Source organism: Pseudorca crassidens, chromosome 2 (genome assembly GCF_039906515.1).
Source record: "Pseudorca crassidens isolate mPseCra1 chromosome 2, mPseCra1.hap1, whole genome shotgun sequence".
NCBI lineage: Eukaryota > Metazoa > Chordata > Mammalia > Artiodactyla > Delphinidae > Pseudorca > Pseudorca crassidens.
The window spans coordinates 111,745,072-111,757,165 of record NC_090297.1 but is presented as its reverse complement, the minus strand read 5'-3'; the positions used below and the strand labels follow the sequence as shown (position 1 = coordinate 111,757,165).

The 12,094-nt window shown below is 55.3% G+C and overlaps 1 protein-coding gene across 1 annotated transcript; it reads left to right on the top strand.

Annotated features, from left to right (window-relative positions):
• Positions 1-306: 306 nt before the first annotated feature.
• Positions 307-12,077, top strand: DCST2 (DC-STAMP domain containing 2). The gene is given in 17 exon segments (XM_067728004.1): positions 307-574; positions 751-921; positions 1,208-1,309; positions 1,551-1,748; positions 2,075-2,140; positions 2,632-2,845; positions 3,023-3,180; positions 3,919-4,083; positions 5,536-5,703; positions 5,834-5,934; positions 6,573-6,703; positions 8,033-8,160; positions 8,522-8,615; positions 8,721-8,861; positions 11,863-11,885; positions 11,888-11,998; positions 12,001-12,077. Coding segments are annotated over 17 exon segments (2,316 nt in total).
• The last annotated feature ends 17 nt before the right edge of the window (positions 12,078-12,094 follow it).

The window sequence follows — 12,094 nt, the reverse complement described above, 5'->3', positions numbered from 1 at the left end:
GTGTGCTCTGGATGAACCCTCTCTCATCCCAGAAGTCTCCTCGAAGATGTCCTTGGACGAGAGGTTCTGCTTCTGTCTCCACCGCCTCACCCACAGCCTGTCTGGGGTCTGTGTCTTCGAATCCCTCTGCTGTGAAATGTGGAGATTAGAGACGTACCTATCCCTTTGCAACTGGATAAAGAATTCCAAGATACAGCAAAAGCCCTCGGGAACCTTAGAATTCGGTGAGAAATTCTAGGGCCTTTAAGAGCCACAGAACCTGGTGGGCGTCTCCTGGAGACAGGGAAACGTTTAGTCTCCGCAGCCATGCCCGAAGTCACGAAGGATGCTGTGCACCCCTTGGGGGCAGAGGAGCCGAGCGTGGCGCGGGCCGTGGTCCGCAGCACGGGGGGCTTTATCCTGGGCTTGTCCTTGGCCACAGCCTATGGGCTCCTGGAGCTGCTGGTGGAAGGGCACAGCCCCTGGGGCTGCCTGGTGGGCACCCTCACTTTGGCCGCCTTCCTTAGTCTGGGCATGGGATTCTCCCGCCAGGTCCGAGTCACCGTCCTCCTGTTGCTGCCCCAGGCCTTCTCCAGTAAGCTTGGCACCCAGTGGAAGGGGTGGGCCCTGGGGCAGGGGCTGGGGCAGGAGGGATCTTGAGGGAGAGGGCGTTTGAGGGAAGTACTCTCAAGGCTTCTATAAGGCACTTGAATGGTATATGCCGCCATGTGTCAGGCTGGGGGCCTGGTTCTGAGGGAGCTCTCTCCCCAGAGCAGGGCCGGACACTGCTATTGGTGGCTACCTTTGGGTTGGTATTGCAAGGGCCTTGTGCCAACACCCTGCGCAACTTCACCCGGGCCAGCGAGGCTGTGGCCTGTGGGGCAGAACTGGCCCTGAACCAGACCGCCGAAGTGCTGGAGAGGGCCAGGCAGCCCCTCGTCAGTAAGGCCGCCCATCTCCACGGACCCCCAAGTTCCCCCTCGTCCTGCACGTTCTACAGTCCTCTGGCTTCATTCCTCTCCATTGGTCCTGGGCCCTAACCTCAAAGCACCCTGTTAGACCCCCTGACCCTCGCTCTCTGGCCTGCTCCACCGCCAGATGAACTATTTCCCAGCATCCAGGCTGCCCATTTCCCGAGTGGCAGGCCCCCTCCACTCCCTACTCCAGGGCAATGGTGAGAACAAGCCCCCAGAGGAGTTCCGACAGTACACCTGCCCCCACCTCTCAGGTGCCCTGAACAAGATTAAAGCCATTGCCCAGAAGGCCAAGGAGGTGGCTGACCAGGTCCGAAAGTTCTTCCGGTCAATCATGGATGGCGTGAAGCACATAGGTCAGTACATTAACGTGTCTGTCTGTGGGGGGGTCAAAATTCACCCAGTCTCCTCACCCTCACACCCCGTCCAGGACTTTTTGGGCCCCGCCTGGGTGCTGACTAGTTCCCACTGGATATAGCACAGCCAGGCCCCTGACCATGAGCCTTTCCAGCTCTGGGTGCTGTCCTGGTGTTCCCCACCCACCCCCCGAGAAGGTGCTGCAGGACTCCCGGGTACCAGCCCTGCAGCCATCCCCAGCCAGGGCCCTGCGGAACGTGTGGTACTGGCTCCTGCACATCGGCGACGTGTGCAACTCGGAGCTGGGCAACCCTTACTTGAAGTGTGCTCGGGTCTTCGATGACGCCAAGGACAGCTGCATGCAGGTCATACCACAAGCCTACCACCTGTGTTTTGTGCTCATGCCCTTCAAGCTGATGCTCTGTGGACTTGCCAGTGGTGAGAGAGCCAGGGGCTTGCCGGCAGGATTGGGGGCCCGGCAAATGTAGGGGTCAGGTGGGAGGGTGGGCCCAGGGGCCCAATGGGGGGCAATAAATACGGGACCAATAAGGATGATGCGCCCTTTGTGGGATCGGGTGGGGGCAGATAGGGAGGAACCAATGTAGAGGGTGGGGTAATAAGGAGAAGCCAAAATGTTCTGAGCCAGTGTGGAGGCTAGTAGGAAGAGTGAAAAGTCAGGGGGCCCTGTGAGAGCAAGGTCCCTGGAGGTGGGAGAGGCAGGCTGTGTGTCTCTGCCCCTGCTGACACTCGGTCTCGGCTCTCAGTGGCCCAGGTTTTCTGCATCATCCCCGGGTACATCCAAACCTTCCTGCGCGAGAGCATCGTCACCCGTGAGTGATCCCCTCGTGGCCCGGCTGCATGCGGTGCTCCTGAGAGGTCTCCCTCCCTCCTCCCAGGATGTGCCAGCCCAGGAGTGCTCCCAGACCATGAATGAAAATGCAGGAAAGGACCTCAAGAGGTTACCCAGGCCAGTGTCCATGCTGTACAGATTAGGAAATTGGGGCCCAGAGAAGAGGAGGTGCTTCCTCAAAGCCTGACTCGAGAGCGGGAGCTGGGGAGAGAAGCAGGGTCCCCTGCCCCCGCAGCAGGTCATTGAGATGTTCGTTGTGGAGACGTAAGGCTGGTGCTAGGCACACAGCGGCAGTGGCATAGACTGTGGAGACTTTGTCCCCTCCTCAGTCCACTGTAGGTCCCAACATTGAGGGTTCCCGGCCGGCCTGTGAGCCGTGGGACCCCTGGGCTGACCGGGCCCCTCCCGAGCGCAGCCCGACCCCGTCCTAACTCTCCTTGCTTGCCTCTCCCCTGGACCCGCGCACCACAGCCGTGAGGAGGTTGATTAACCAGGTGCGTCACGAGTTCGAGTTCAACATGACAGCCACCCACCACTTCTCTGTGGATCTCAATGCCTCTCGGAGCCTGTCCCAGGTGGCTCTGGACCTCCACGAAGCTGTCAGCATGAAGCTGTACCGCGTCCGAGAGGCCGTGGCTCTGATGGGCTACACCACGCCTCTGCTGCTCGTGTTTCTCTACCTCCAGTGAGGGGATGGAAGACGGGTGTGAGGGCGGAGAGCTAGGGCTGCTGGGGGGCCAGCCCATGCCCATGGCATCCTGGGAGGCTGGAGTTTGGGGGCAGGGTTGGGGGCGGGGGCAGGTGCCCTGCCCTGGGGGGTCTGGTCGGGGGGTGCTTAGGGGCCTCACGTGTGCCCCGCCAGAGCCCTGTGTTACCGGTACCGCTACCTGAACTGGGACAATTTCGACAACTTCTACATCACCAGCCGATTCCTGCACATGGATGCTGTCCGCTCCAAGGCGGGATTGCCCACGGTGCTGCCACTCAGTGCCCGTGAGGCCAGACACTACATCCAGCCGGGTGAGGGCCCTGAGGACCCGGAGACAGGGACCCTTAAGGGAGGCCAGGGATTCCCCCAACCCTACTGCCCTGCCCAAGAGTGCCATGCATGGGCCAGGCTCAGGGCGGGACAAGAGGTAGGGGAGACAGGCCAGAGCTGACGGAAATTTCCGGCTGGGGGGAGACACAACCCTGTCTTTGGGGAGCCTTCAGTCTGAAAGGGGAAAGTAGGGTCCCTCAGAGCACGCAGACAGAGAGAGAAGGGGAAGATGATGCTTCTGGGAGCACCCTGGATGTCAGGACGGAGGGAAGGATGGGTAGGGAGTGGATATGGAGCAAGGGAAGTGAAGTTGGGGAGGCTTTTGGTGGGGGGCAGGGTGGCGAGCAGGAAGTGTGCCTGTGCTGATATGGAGGTGATGCAGCTGGGCGGGGTGGGCAGTGCTGTCTGTGAAGTGGGGGGCCTGGTAAGCGTATCAAGGATGCCTCAGGAGAGAGGATTCCTAGAGACTGGAAATAGGCCACCAGACCCAGGTGGAGATGCTAGGCCCGCACCTCTAGCCACGGAGCCCCTGCCCACAAAGAGTGCTTCCCACCTTTGCCCAGGGGTCCTCACTGCTTCTACATCTTCCAGATGAGCAGACGGGCTCCAGCTTGATCAGGGGCAGGAGCCGCCTCCAGGAGGGAGATCCCTGTAGGAGCTGGGTTCTGGTGGGTGGGAAAACAGGGGAGCGTCGTCCTGACCAGCTCTCCCCTACCCAGGCTCCCTCTTCTTGTCCCAGCGGGAGCAGATTTTCTACATCCTAGCAACCTTCCACCTAATCCGGCACCTCCTCCTCATTTTCCTCCTGGTCTTCTTGGACTATGCCACCTTCTGGGTCCTGGACCTGGCCCGGTACCAGCTGCAGGGGGAGATCGTGGCCCGCAGTGAGTGCCTGAACCTCCTTAGCTTCCTCAGTCCTGGGGGATTGCCTGAATGTCCCCATGTCACTCATACTTACCAGCCCCTGACATTGCCACTCCTCCAGCTCTATCCTCTGCCTGTTACCCCTGTGCCCAGTTCAAGATTATACCATAACAGAATAGCTAAAAACACAAGCTCTAAAGTCAGACTGGCCTGGGTTCAAATCTCAGTAGTGTCCTTTACTAGGTGGTGACCTTGAGCAACCTTGCTGAACTTCCCAGACCTTCAGTTTCCTCATCTGAACCATGACACAATCATGGTAGCAACCTCTCTGGGTGGCTCTAAGGAGTAAATGAGACCACATGTGCTAAGTGGCTGGTGGACCTCTGACTGAGTGTGTGCCACAAACCACAGAATAGAATTAATCTAATCCTGTATACCAGAGGCCCAACAGAAAAAGTTAAAAAAAAATACCCAGAACATGGGACTTCCCTGGTGGCACAGTGGTTGAGAGTCCGCCTGCCAGCGCAGGGGACATGAGTTCGAGCCCTGGTCTGGGAAGATCCATATGCCGCAGAGCAACTACACCTGTGCGCCACAACTACTGAGCCTGTGCTCTAGAGCCCACGAGCCACAACTACTGAGCCCACATGCCACAACTACTGAAGCCCGCGCGCCTAGAGCCCGTGCTCCACAACAAAGAGAAGCCACCGCAATGAGAAGCCCGCGCACTGCAACGAAGAGTAGCCCCCGCTCGCTGCAACTAGAGAAAGCCCACACGCAGCAACGAAGACCCAATGCAGCCAAAAAAAAAAAAAAAACAAAAAAACCCCAAAACAATCCATAAAACACTTAGTTCAGTACCCGCTACACAGTCAATGCTGAGCAAATGCTTCTTTTTTTTAAATTTTACTCTTTAATTTTATTGAAGTATAGTTGACTTACAATGTTGTGTTAATTTCTGCTGTACAGAAAAGTGATTCAGTTATACATAATATATATATTATTTTTCCTATTCTTTTCCATTATGGTTTATCCCAGGATATTGAATATAGTTCCCAGTGCTATACAGTAGGACCTTGTTTATCCATTCTATATATAATAGTTTGCATCTGCTAATCCCAAACTCCCAATCCTTTCCTCCCCCAGGCAAATGCTTTAAAATAAATGCTTCTGGATGGTCACAGAGTCAGGGGATGGACTCACTCACCATTCAGGTCATTTCAAATCTGGTAGCCTGGGAAGGCAGACCAGGCACCAGTGCCAGCCAGCTCTGGACCATGGAGCCAGTCCCAGGTTCCAAGGGCTGATGTTAAGCCCCAGGGCACCACGAGGGTGCCTAGGGTGTCCAAGGCCCCTGGCTGAGGGCCTGGGGGCCATCTCTATGCCCTGCACTGTCCACTCTCCACCCTCCTTTCCGGCATGGTGGAGTGGGCCGCTGCCAACAGCATCCCTCACACGGTGTCTTGTGCCAGGCCCTGTGCTAATATCCATAACTGTGGAAGGCACTGGCTCTACTGGGAAGATTTACCGCGACCTGGTGTCGGCATTTGATGTCCTGCAGCAAGGCAACATCACCGTCTTGTCCCAGCGCTGCCGCCTGCGTCCCTCGGAGCCCAGCACCACTGGTTACATAGCCATCGGTATCCACACCCCTGAGGGCACTGGGGGAATAGACGCCATTCAGGGAAGGAGGCACAGACTGCTGAGGGGGAGCGCGGCTGGCACCTCGTGCCCTCCGGCAGTGGCTTACTGTGTCTGCTGTGCCCCCAGGTGTCATGTATGGCCTGTGCTTCTTCGTCACTTTGTTCGGCAGCTATGTCAGTCGCCTGCGGCGGGTCATCTGTGCCTCCTACTACCCATCCCGGGAGCAGGTGAGGGGTCCGCGGCCAGTTCCTGCCCCCCCTCCCCAGGCTGCTAAGCTCATGGCTGTCTGTCTTGGTTTGGGGGAGTTAAGGGGCCTTCAGCAGCCCAGCTCTCTCTCCTCTGGTTGAACCCCAAAGCAAATGATCTGGACTGCAGATGGCAGAGATGGTGCCTCTTGGGGCAGGGCTTTCTGAGACAAAGCTTGCCTCCAAAGTTTTGTGAAAACCCTGGGGGGACAGGAGCCATGTTAACAGGTTGAGGTGTGAATGGAAACTCACCATTTGTTTACTCATTTATGACTGAGCATCTACCGTATGCCAGTTACCGTGCTGGCCTCAAGGATGCCAAGGTGAACCAGACACAGTCTTGAGGCAGGCCGGACAGTCTTTTAACCAGATGTTACAATGAAAAAAGTGTTTTTATTAAGGAATGAATAAAGTGCTATGGAAATCCAGAGGAGGGAATGGGTGAATCCACCTAGGGAAGTCCCAAAGTCTTCCCCCAGGAAGGGGCATTGAGCCAAGCCTAGAGGGATTCATAGGCGTTGGACAGAAGGCAAAGGTAGGGAGTGAGGCGGGAGCAGAGGGCATTCCAGGTAGAAGAAACAAGATCAAGGGGACCCCTTCCTTGACCTCCCCTCCGGCAGGAGAGGATCTCCTACCTCTACAATGTACTTCTGAGCCGCCGAACCAAGCTTTTGCCTGCCCTGCACCGATCGGTGAGGAGACGGGCAGCTGACCAGGGCCACATGAGTGTCCTCCAGGTGCTGGCCAGGCGGTGAGCCCACTGTCCTTCCTTATATGAAGTGGGGTGAGAGGGGGTAGAAAAAGAGCCGGAGGTCAGAATGGATCACTGTCCTTCCTAGGTGTCCAGAGGTTTGTTTGAAGACGGTGCTCATTCCATGGCATTCATGCATGAATGGATTGGGGATGAGAATTCTTAGGGGTGGGGAGTGAAAGGAGGAGGACAGGAAGCAGAGATGTTGTTGCTATAGTCAGAGGGATGGAGGTTTGCCTACAGGAAGCGCTACCCTTGGTTTGGAGGGTGGTGCTAGAGAAGACAAGTGTTAGTTATGCTGGCTGGGCTGGCCTGCTTTTTCTAAAAAATTAATTAATTTTAAAATTGAAATATAGTTGATTTACAATGTTGTGTTAATTTCTGCTGTATAGCAAAGTGATTCAGCCACACACACACATAAACTCTTTTTTAATGTATATTCTTTTCCTTTATGGTTTATCACAGGATATTGAATATAGTTCCCTGTGCTATACAGTAGGACCTGGTCGCTTATCCATTCTATATATAATAGTTTGCATCTGCAAACCCCAAACTCCCACTCCATCCCTCCCTCACCCCCCTCCCCTTCGGCAACCACATCTCTGTGAGTCTGTTTCTGTTTCATAAAAGTTCATTTGTGTCATATTTTAGATATCATGTATAAGCCATATCACATAGTATTTCTCTTTCTGACTTACTTCACTTAGTATGATAATATCTAAGTCCATCCATATTGCTGCAAATGGCATTATTTCATTCTTTTTTATGGCTGAGTAGTATTCCATTGTATATATGTACCACATCTTCTTCATCCATTCATCTGTCCTTGGAAATTTACGTTGTTTCCATGTCTTGGCTATCGTGAATAGTGCTGCTATGAACATAGAGGTGTATGTATCTTTTTAATTAATTAATTAATTTTTGGCTACATTGGGTCGTCATTGCTGCACACGGGCTTCCTCTAGTTGCGGCGAGTGGGGGCTACTCTTTGCTGCAGTGTGCGAGCTTCTCATTGCTGTGGCTTCTCTTGTTGTGGAGCAGGGGCTCTAGGCGCGCAGGCTTCAGTAGTTGTGGCTCACAGGCTCAGTAGTTGTGGCTCGTGGGCTCTAGAGCACAGTCTCAGTAGTTGTGACACACCAGCTTTGTTGCTCCATGGCATGTGGGATCTTCCCAGACCAGGGCTCGAACCCATGTCCCCTGCGTTGGCAGGCAGATTCTTAACCACTGCGCCACCAGGGAAGTCCCAGGGGTGTATGTATTTTTTTGAATTACATTTTTGTCTGGATATATTGGGCTGGCCTGCTTAGTGTCTGGGACCCCTCTCCTCAGGTGCTCCTGCCTAGCTCCGTTTATCAGCCACTCTAGGCAGCACCAGACCTACTGCCTGGGCTGCGGGCAGCCCCAGGATGAGGGGGACACAGAGAATTCGGTGTCCTGCAGTACCCCAGGCTGCCGAGGTGAGACTTCTGGGGAGTATGCCTCTCCCTTCTGGGACTCACCACATTTGCATATGACAATCAGCTGTTGTCCTTCTTTTATGGACTTCTCCTGTACCTCACCTTTTGTACCCCTCCCTTCATTACTATGCATGTCCTCATTTACACAGAACCCTCAGGTAGCTCATTTTCTCTGTGAGCCTTAATCCTCCGGTGCAAATAGAATTTATAGGCAAGTGGCGTTGCAGCAACTCCCTAGTGTGCACCGCTCGATGAGGATGGTCCTCCCAAGGGTGGGGTCGGGGAGGCAAGGGCTGAAAGCTGGGGAGCACAGTGGTTGTGGGGGTACAAGTTTACCTCCTTTCCTCCGGGCCTCCTCCAGGTCTCTTCTGTCTCACCTGCTTCCGCCTCCTGGACAACACCTGCTCCGTGTGTGCATCTCCCCTCTCCTACCAGGGGGAGCTGGACCTGGAGCTGTGAGTCTCCAGTGACATGGGGTGGCCGGAGTCTGTGGGGGCAGTGGGAGCAGCCACCCCTCCCCCAGGACCTCTGTGGGCTACTGAGACGGGAGGCTTCTCCAGGGACTCCAGTGATGAGGACGGCCCCCGCCTATGGCTGGCGGCAGCTCGCAGAAAGGGTCCTGAGCAGGAGGCATTACTGCAGCAATGGCTCCAAGAAACGCTGGGCAGGCCCCTCTTATCGGATTCCAGCTCCGAATTCAGGTGAGCAGAAAGCTGAAGGAGTTGGGGCCTGGGAGGCCTAAGATGTTCTGTCACATTTACCAAGGGCTTCTTGGGTGCCTGGTGCTCTGCTAGAGCTGGAGATGGAGATAAAGGGAGGGGAGGGAAGGGAGGCTTGCCCTGGAGGAGCCCACCAAATGGTGGGGGAGAGTGACATCAAATAGATCAGTGACAAATGTGGAGAGCGCCCCGATCAAGGAGTGAAGCAGGCTCTGGGCAGCACAGAGGACAGAACCACCAATTTGGAACGGGGGAATATTAATGAAGGCTTCATAGAAGAAGTGAAAAAAGAGGTGGGTTTGGGGGCACCCCGGGGGTTTGTTAGGCTGAGGAGTGGAGGAGAGCATTCCAGGGCGAGGCTTTTGTGTGTGAGTTTGGAGAACATGAGACACTTAGGAGGTGCGCGGGTGCTCCGGGGCGGGCGGAGCTAAGGGAGACGTGTATGTGTGGCCGGGTGGAGACTGCAGAGCATGCTGGGAGATGAGGCAGGAAGAGGTGGGAGAGGGCCTCACTTTGCCATCTGAAGATCCTCAGTCAGAGAGTGATATAATCATATTTGTCTTTTAGGACAGTAAGCTAAGGAGGCAGAATGGAGGCTGCGCAGGAACAGGGAGACCAGAGAGGAGGCTGTCTTATCTCAGGAAAAGTTGGTGATGGCCTCAGGATTGAGGTGCTGAGAATGACAGGGAGTTTATGCTTGGGACTGGGCGGTGTTAAGGCAAGAGGAGAAACAGGTTCTGCAGAAAGAGGAATGGCCCAGTTCGAGACCTTTGAGGTATCTGTAGGGAATCCAGCGGGAGATGCCCAGGGGACAGTTAGAAAAGGGCAGGGCTCTGGGCCAGAGGTGTCTTTTGGTGGGGGGGGGGGGTGTTGACTTAGAGACTGTAAGAGAGAGGATGAGCTAGATCACCCTGGCAGAGGGCAGGGCAGGAGAGGAGGGGACAGGGACAGAACTCTGAGGGGCTCAATCACAAGCCAAGGAGGGGAAAGGCTCAGGAACAGAGCACCAAGCATATCAAACGCTGTGACATGATCAAGCAGGATGAAGCCTGAAGATTGGCCATTGAATTTGGCAGTTGAGAGATCCTTGGTGTGGCTTGTGGGAACATTTCTCATGGTGTGGGGAAGGCCAACACCAGTCTTAATGGGTTGAGAGGGGGTGACTGGTAGAGAAGACTCAGAAACAGAAATGGGGTATGCGGCTCTGTGTCACTGTTGCAAGAAGTCTGAGAATTCTTTTTCTTTTTAATATAACTGCTGTAGTTAAAAAAAGGAAGCTTGATGGTAAAGAGGAGGGAGTTAGCTTCATAGAACAAAAGAGTAGCTTGGGGCTTCCTTGGTGGCGCAGTGGTTGAGAGTCCGCCTGCCGATGCAGGGGACGCGGGTTCGTGCCCCGGTCCGGGAAGATCCCACATGCCGCGGAGCGGCTGGGCCCGTGAGCCATGGCCGCTGAGCCTGTGCGTCCGGAGCCTGTGCTCCGCAACGTGAGAGGCCCACGTACCGCAAAAGACTAGCTTGAAGGGAACCTAAAGGATTTTTCTTTATCCAAGTATAGGGAGATTTGAGCATTTCAGAGGTGAAAAAGAGAGCGCTGAAGAGAGAGGGATGCCAGAGAGATGGGATCTAAGGCCAGGTGAACAGGGTGGCCTCAAATAGGAGCGGGCTCGCCTGAGGCAGGAGGGGAGAGGGTATGTTCCTCTGAGCAGAGCCGAGCCTGCTCCAGTCTGGTGGCCTTGCTCTTCTCAGGGAGGGTGGGGGGCGGGGGTAGGAGGCAAGCACAGCTGCTAAGACGGCAAAGAAGGGGTCTGAGAGTGGAATAAAAGTTTCAAGGAGTGGGTGGTGGAGGCTGAAATATCTGCCTTGGGGACTGTGCAAAGGAGCCAGCGGGGGAGGTGAAGAGATTTCCAGGTAGCATTACAGGCTCAGATGAAGTTGAAAACCATAACGTGTAATGACCGACTCCAGCGCGCTTGGTTATGCGGTTTTTTTCGAGCAAATGTGGTAGCCATGAACAGGATTCCAGGGTTGAAGGTTTTTTCTGGGCAGGTCAGGAGGATAAGATGGGGAAAGAATTGGGGTGTCTTTAGTCAAGAGTGTCTGAGATGACTGACTTTGGGGAAGAGAAGGTACTGAGACCCCAGGGGACAGTCCTAGGTCTATGTCTCGACGGGGGTGTTAGAGCAGAGGCCAGGAGGGACACTGAGGATGGGCCACGGCTGGGAAGAATTCGGGGATAAATGAAGAGAGTGGCCAAGGTTGAGGGTGAGGTCCGAGTGGGAGCAGAGGTGAAGGTCATTATGGCCAAGGAGGTTGAGGACTGAAAGGCCAGAGTGTTGGAAGAGTCCGCCCACTAGTGAGGAGGCAGCTGGGCCTCGCCAACAGCCCAAGTCTGGTACCAGCACCCTGGATGGGTGTGGCAGGGTGTCTGCGAGGCCTGGGGAGAGCCGCAGCCCAGGGGTGTAGCTGCCATGGCAGCTAGGGGCTTTGCAGTACGCCACAGGCCTGCCGAGTTTGAGAAAGGCAAGCAACCTCCACTCGGGAGGACTGCAAAGAAAACTCTCCGGTGGTCACATTCCAGGGCGAATGGGGCACTGGAAGTAGTAATGAGTTGAGGGGTTGAAGGGGAGGCAAAGTTTTATTTTTAGAGGTTCCAGAGGGCTCAGTGAAGTTAAAAGCTGGGTCGCCAGAGAGGATAGCTTGAGCCTTGAGCAGCTATTATTCCCAAGGTCACTGCTGGTTCTGCCCTTACTACTCACATGACCTTGGGCAAATCGCTGCCCACTCATCTCTCAGCCTAAAATCAGAAGCTATCTACAGCCATGAGCTGGTTTGCCTTGTGGGGGGGGGGGGCCTGTGAGAGCAGCAGTGGCTGGTAGATAACAGAAGCCAAATCTGAACAGATGGGGCAGGGGCAGGAGGCAGGAATGCACCTGTGAAAACAGAATGTTGGTGACTGGGCCACCCCCCTTCCTCTCCTCGCTAGTGACCTGGATGAGGAAAAGGGGCCTTGAAGAGGAGGCACAGGTAGCAGCGCCCACGTGAGGCCCAGTCTGTCAGCATACCCATGCCCCCTCAGCCCTCCTGACCACCTCAGAAATCCTCTGCCCCCAAAGCAGCCCCTTCCCTGCTTCAGAACCCCAGTCCCTCTGTCTCTCATTTCCCTCTCCTCCCCAACCCTCCCACCTATCTCCAAAATAAAGAAACCAAAGGTGGAC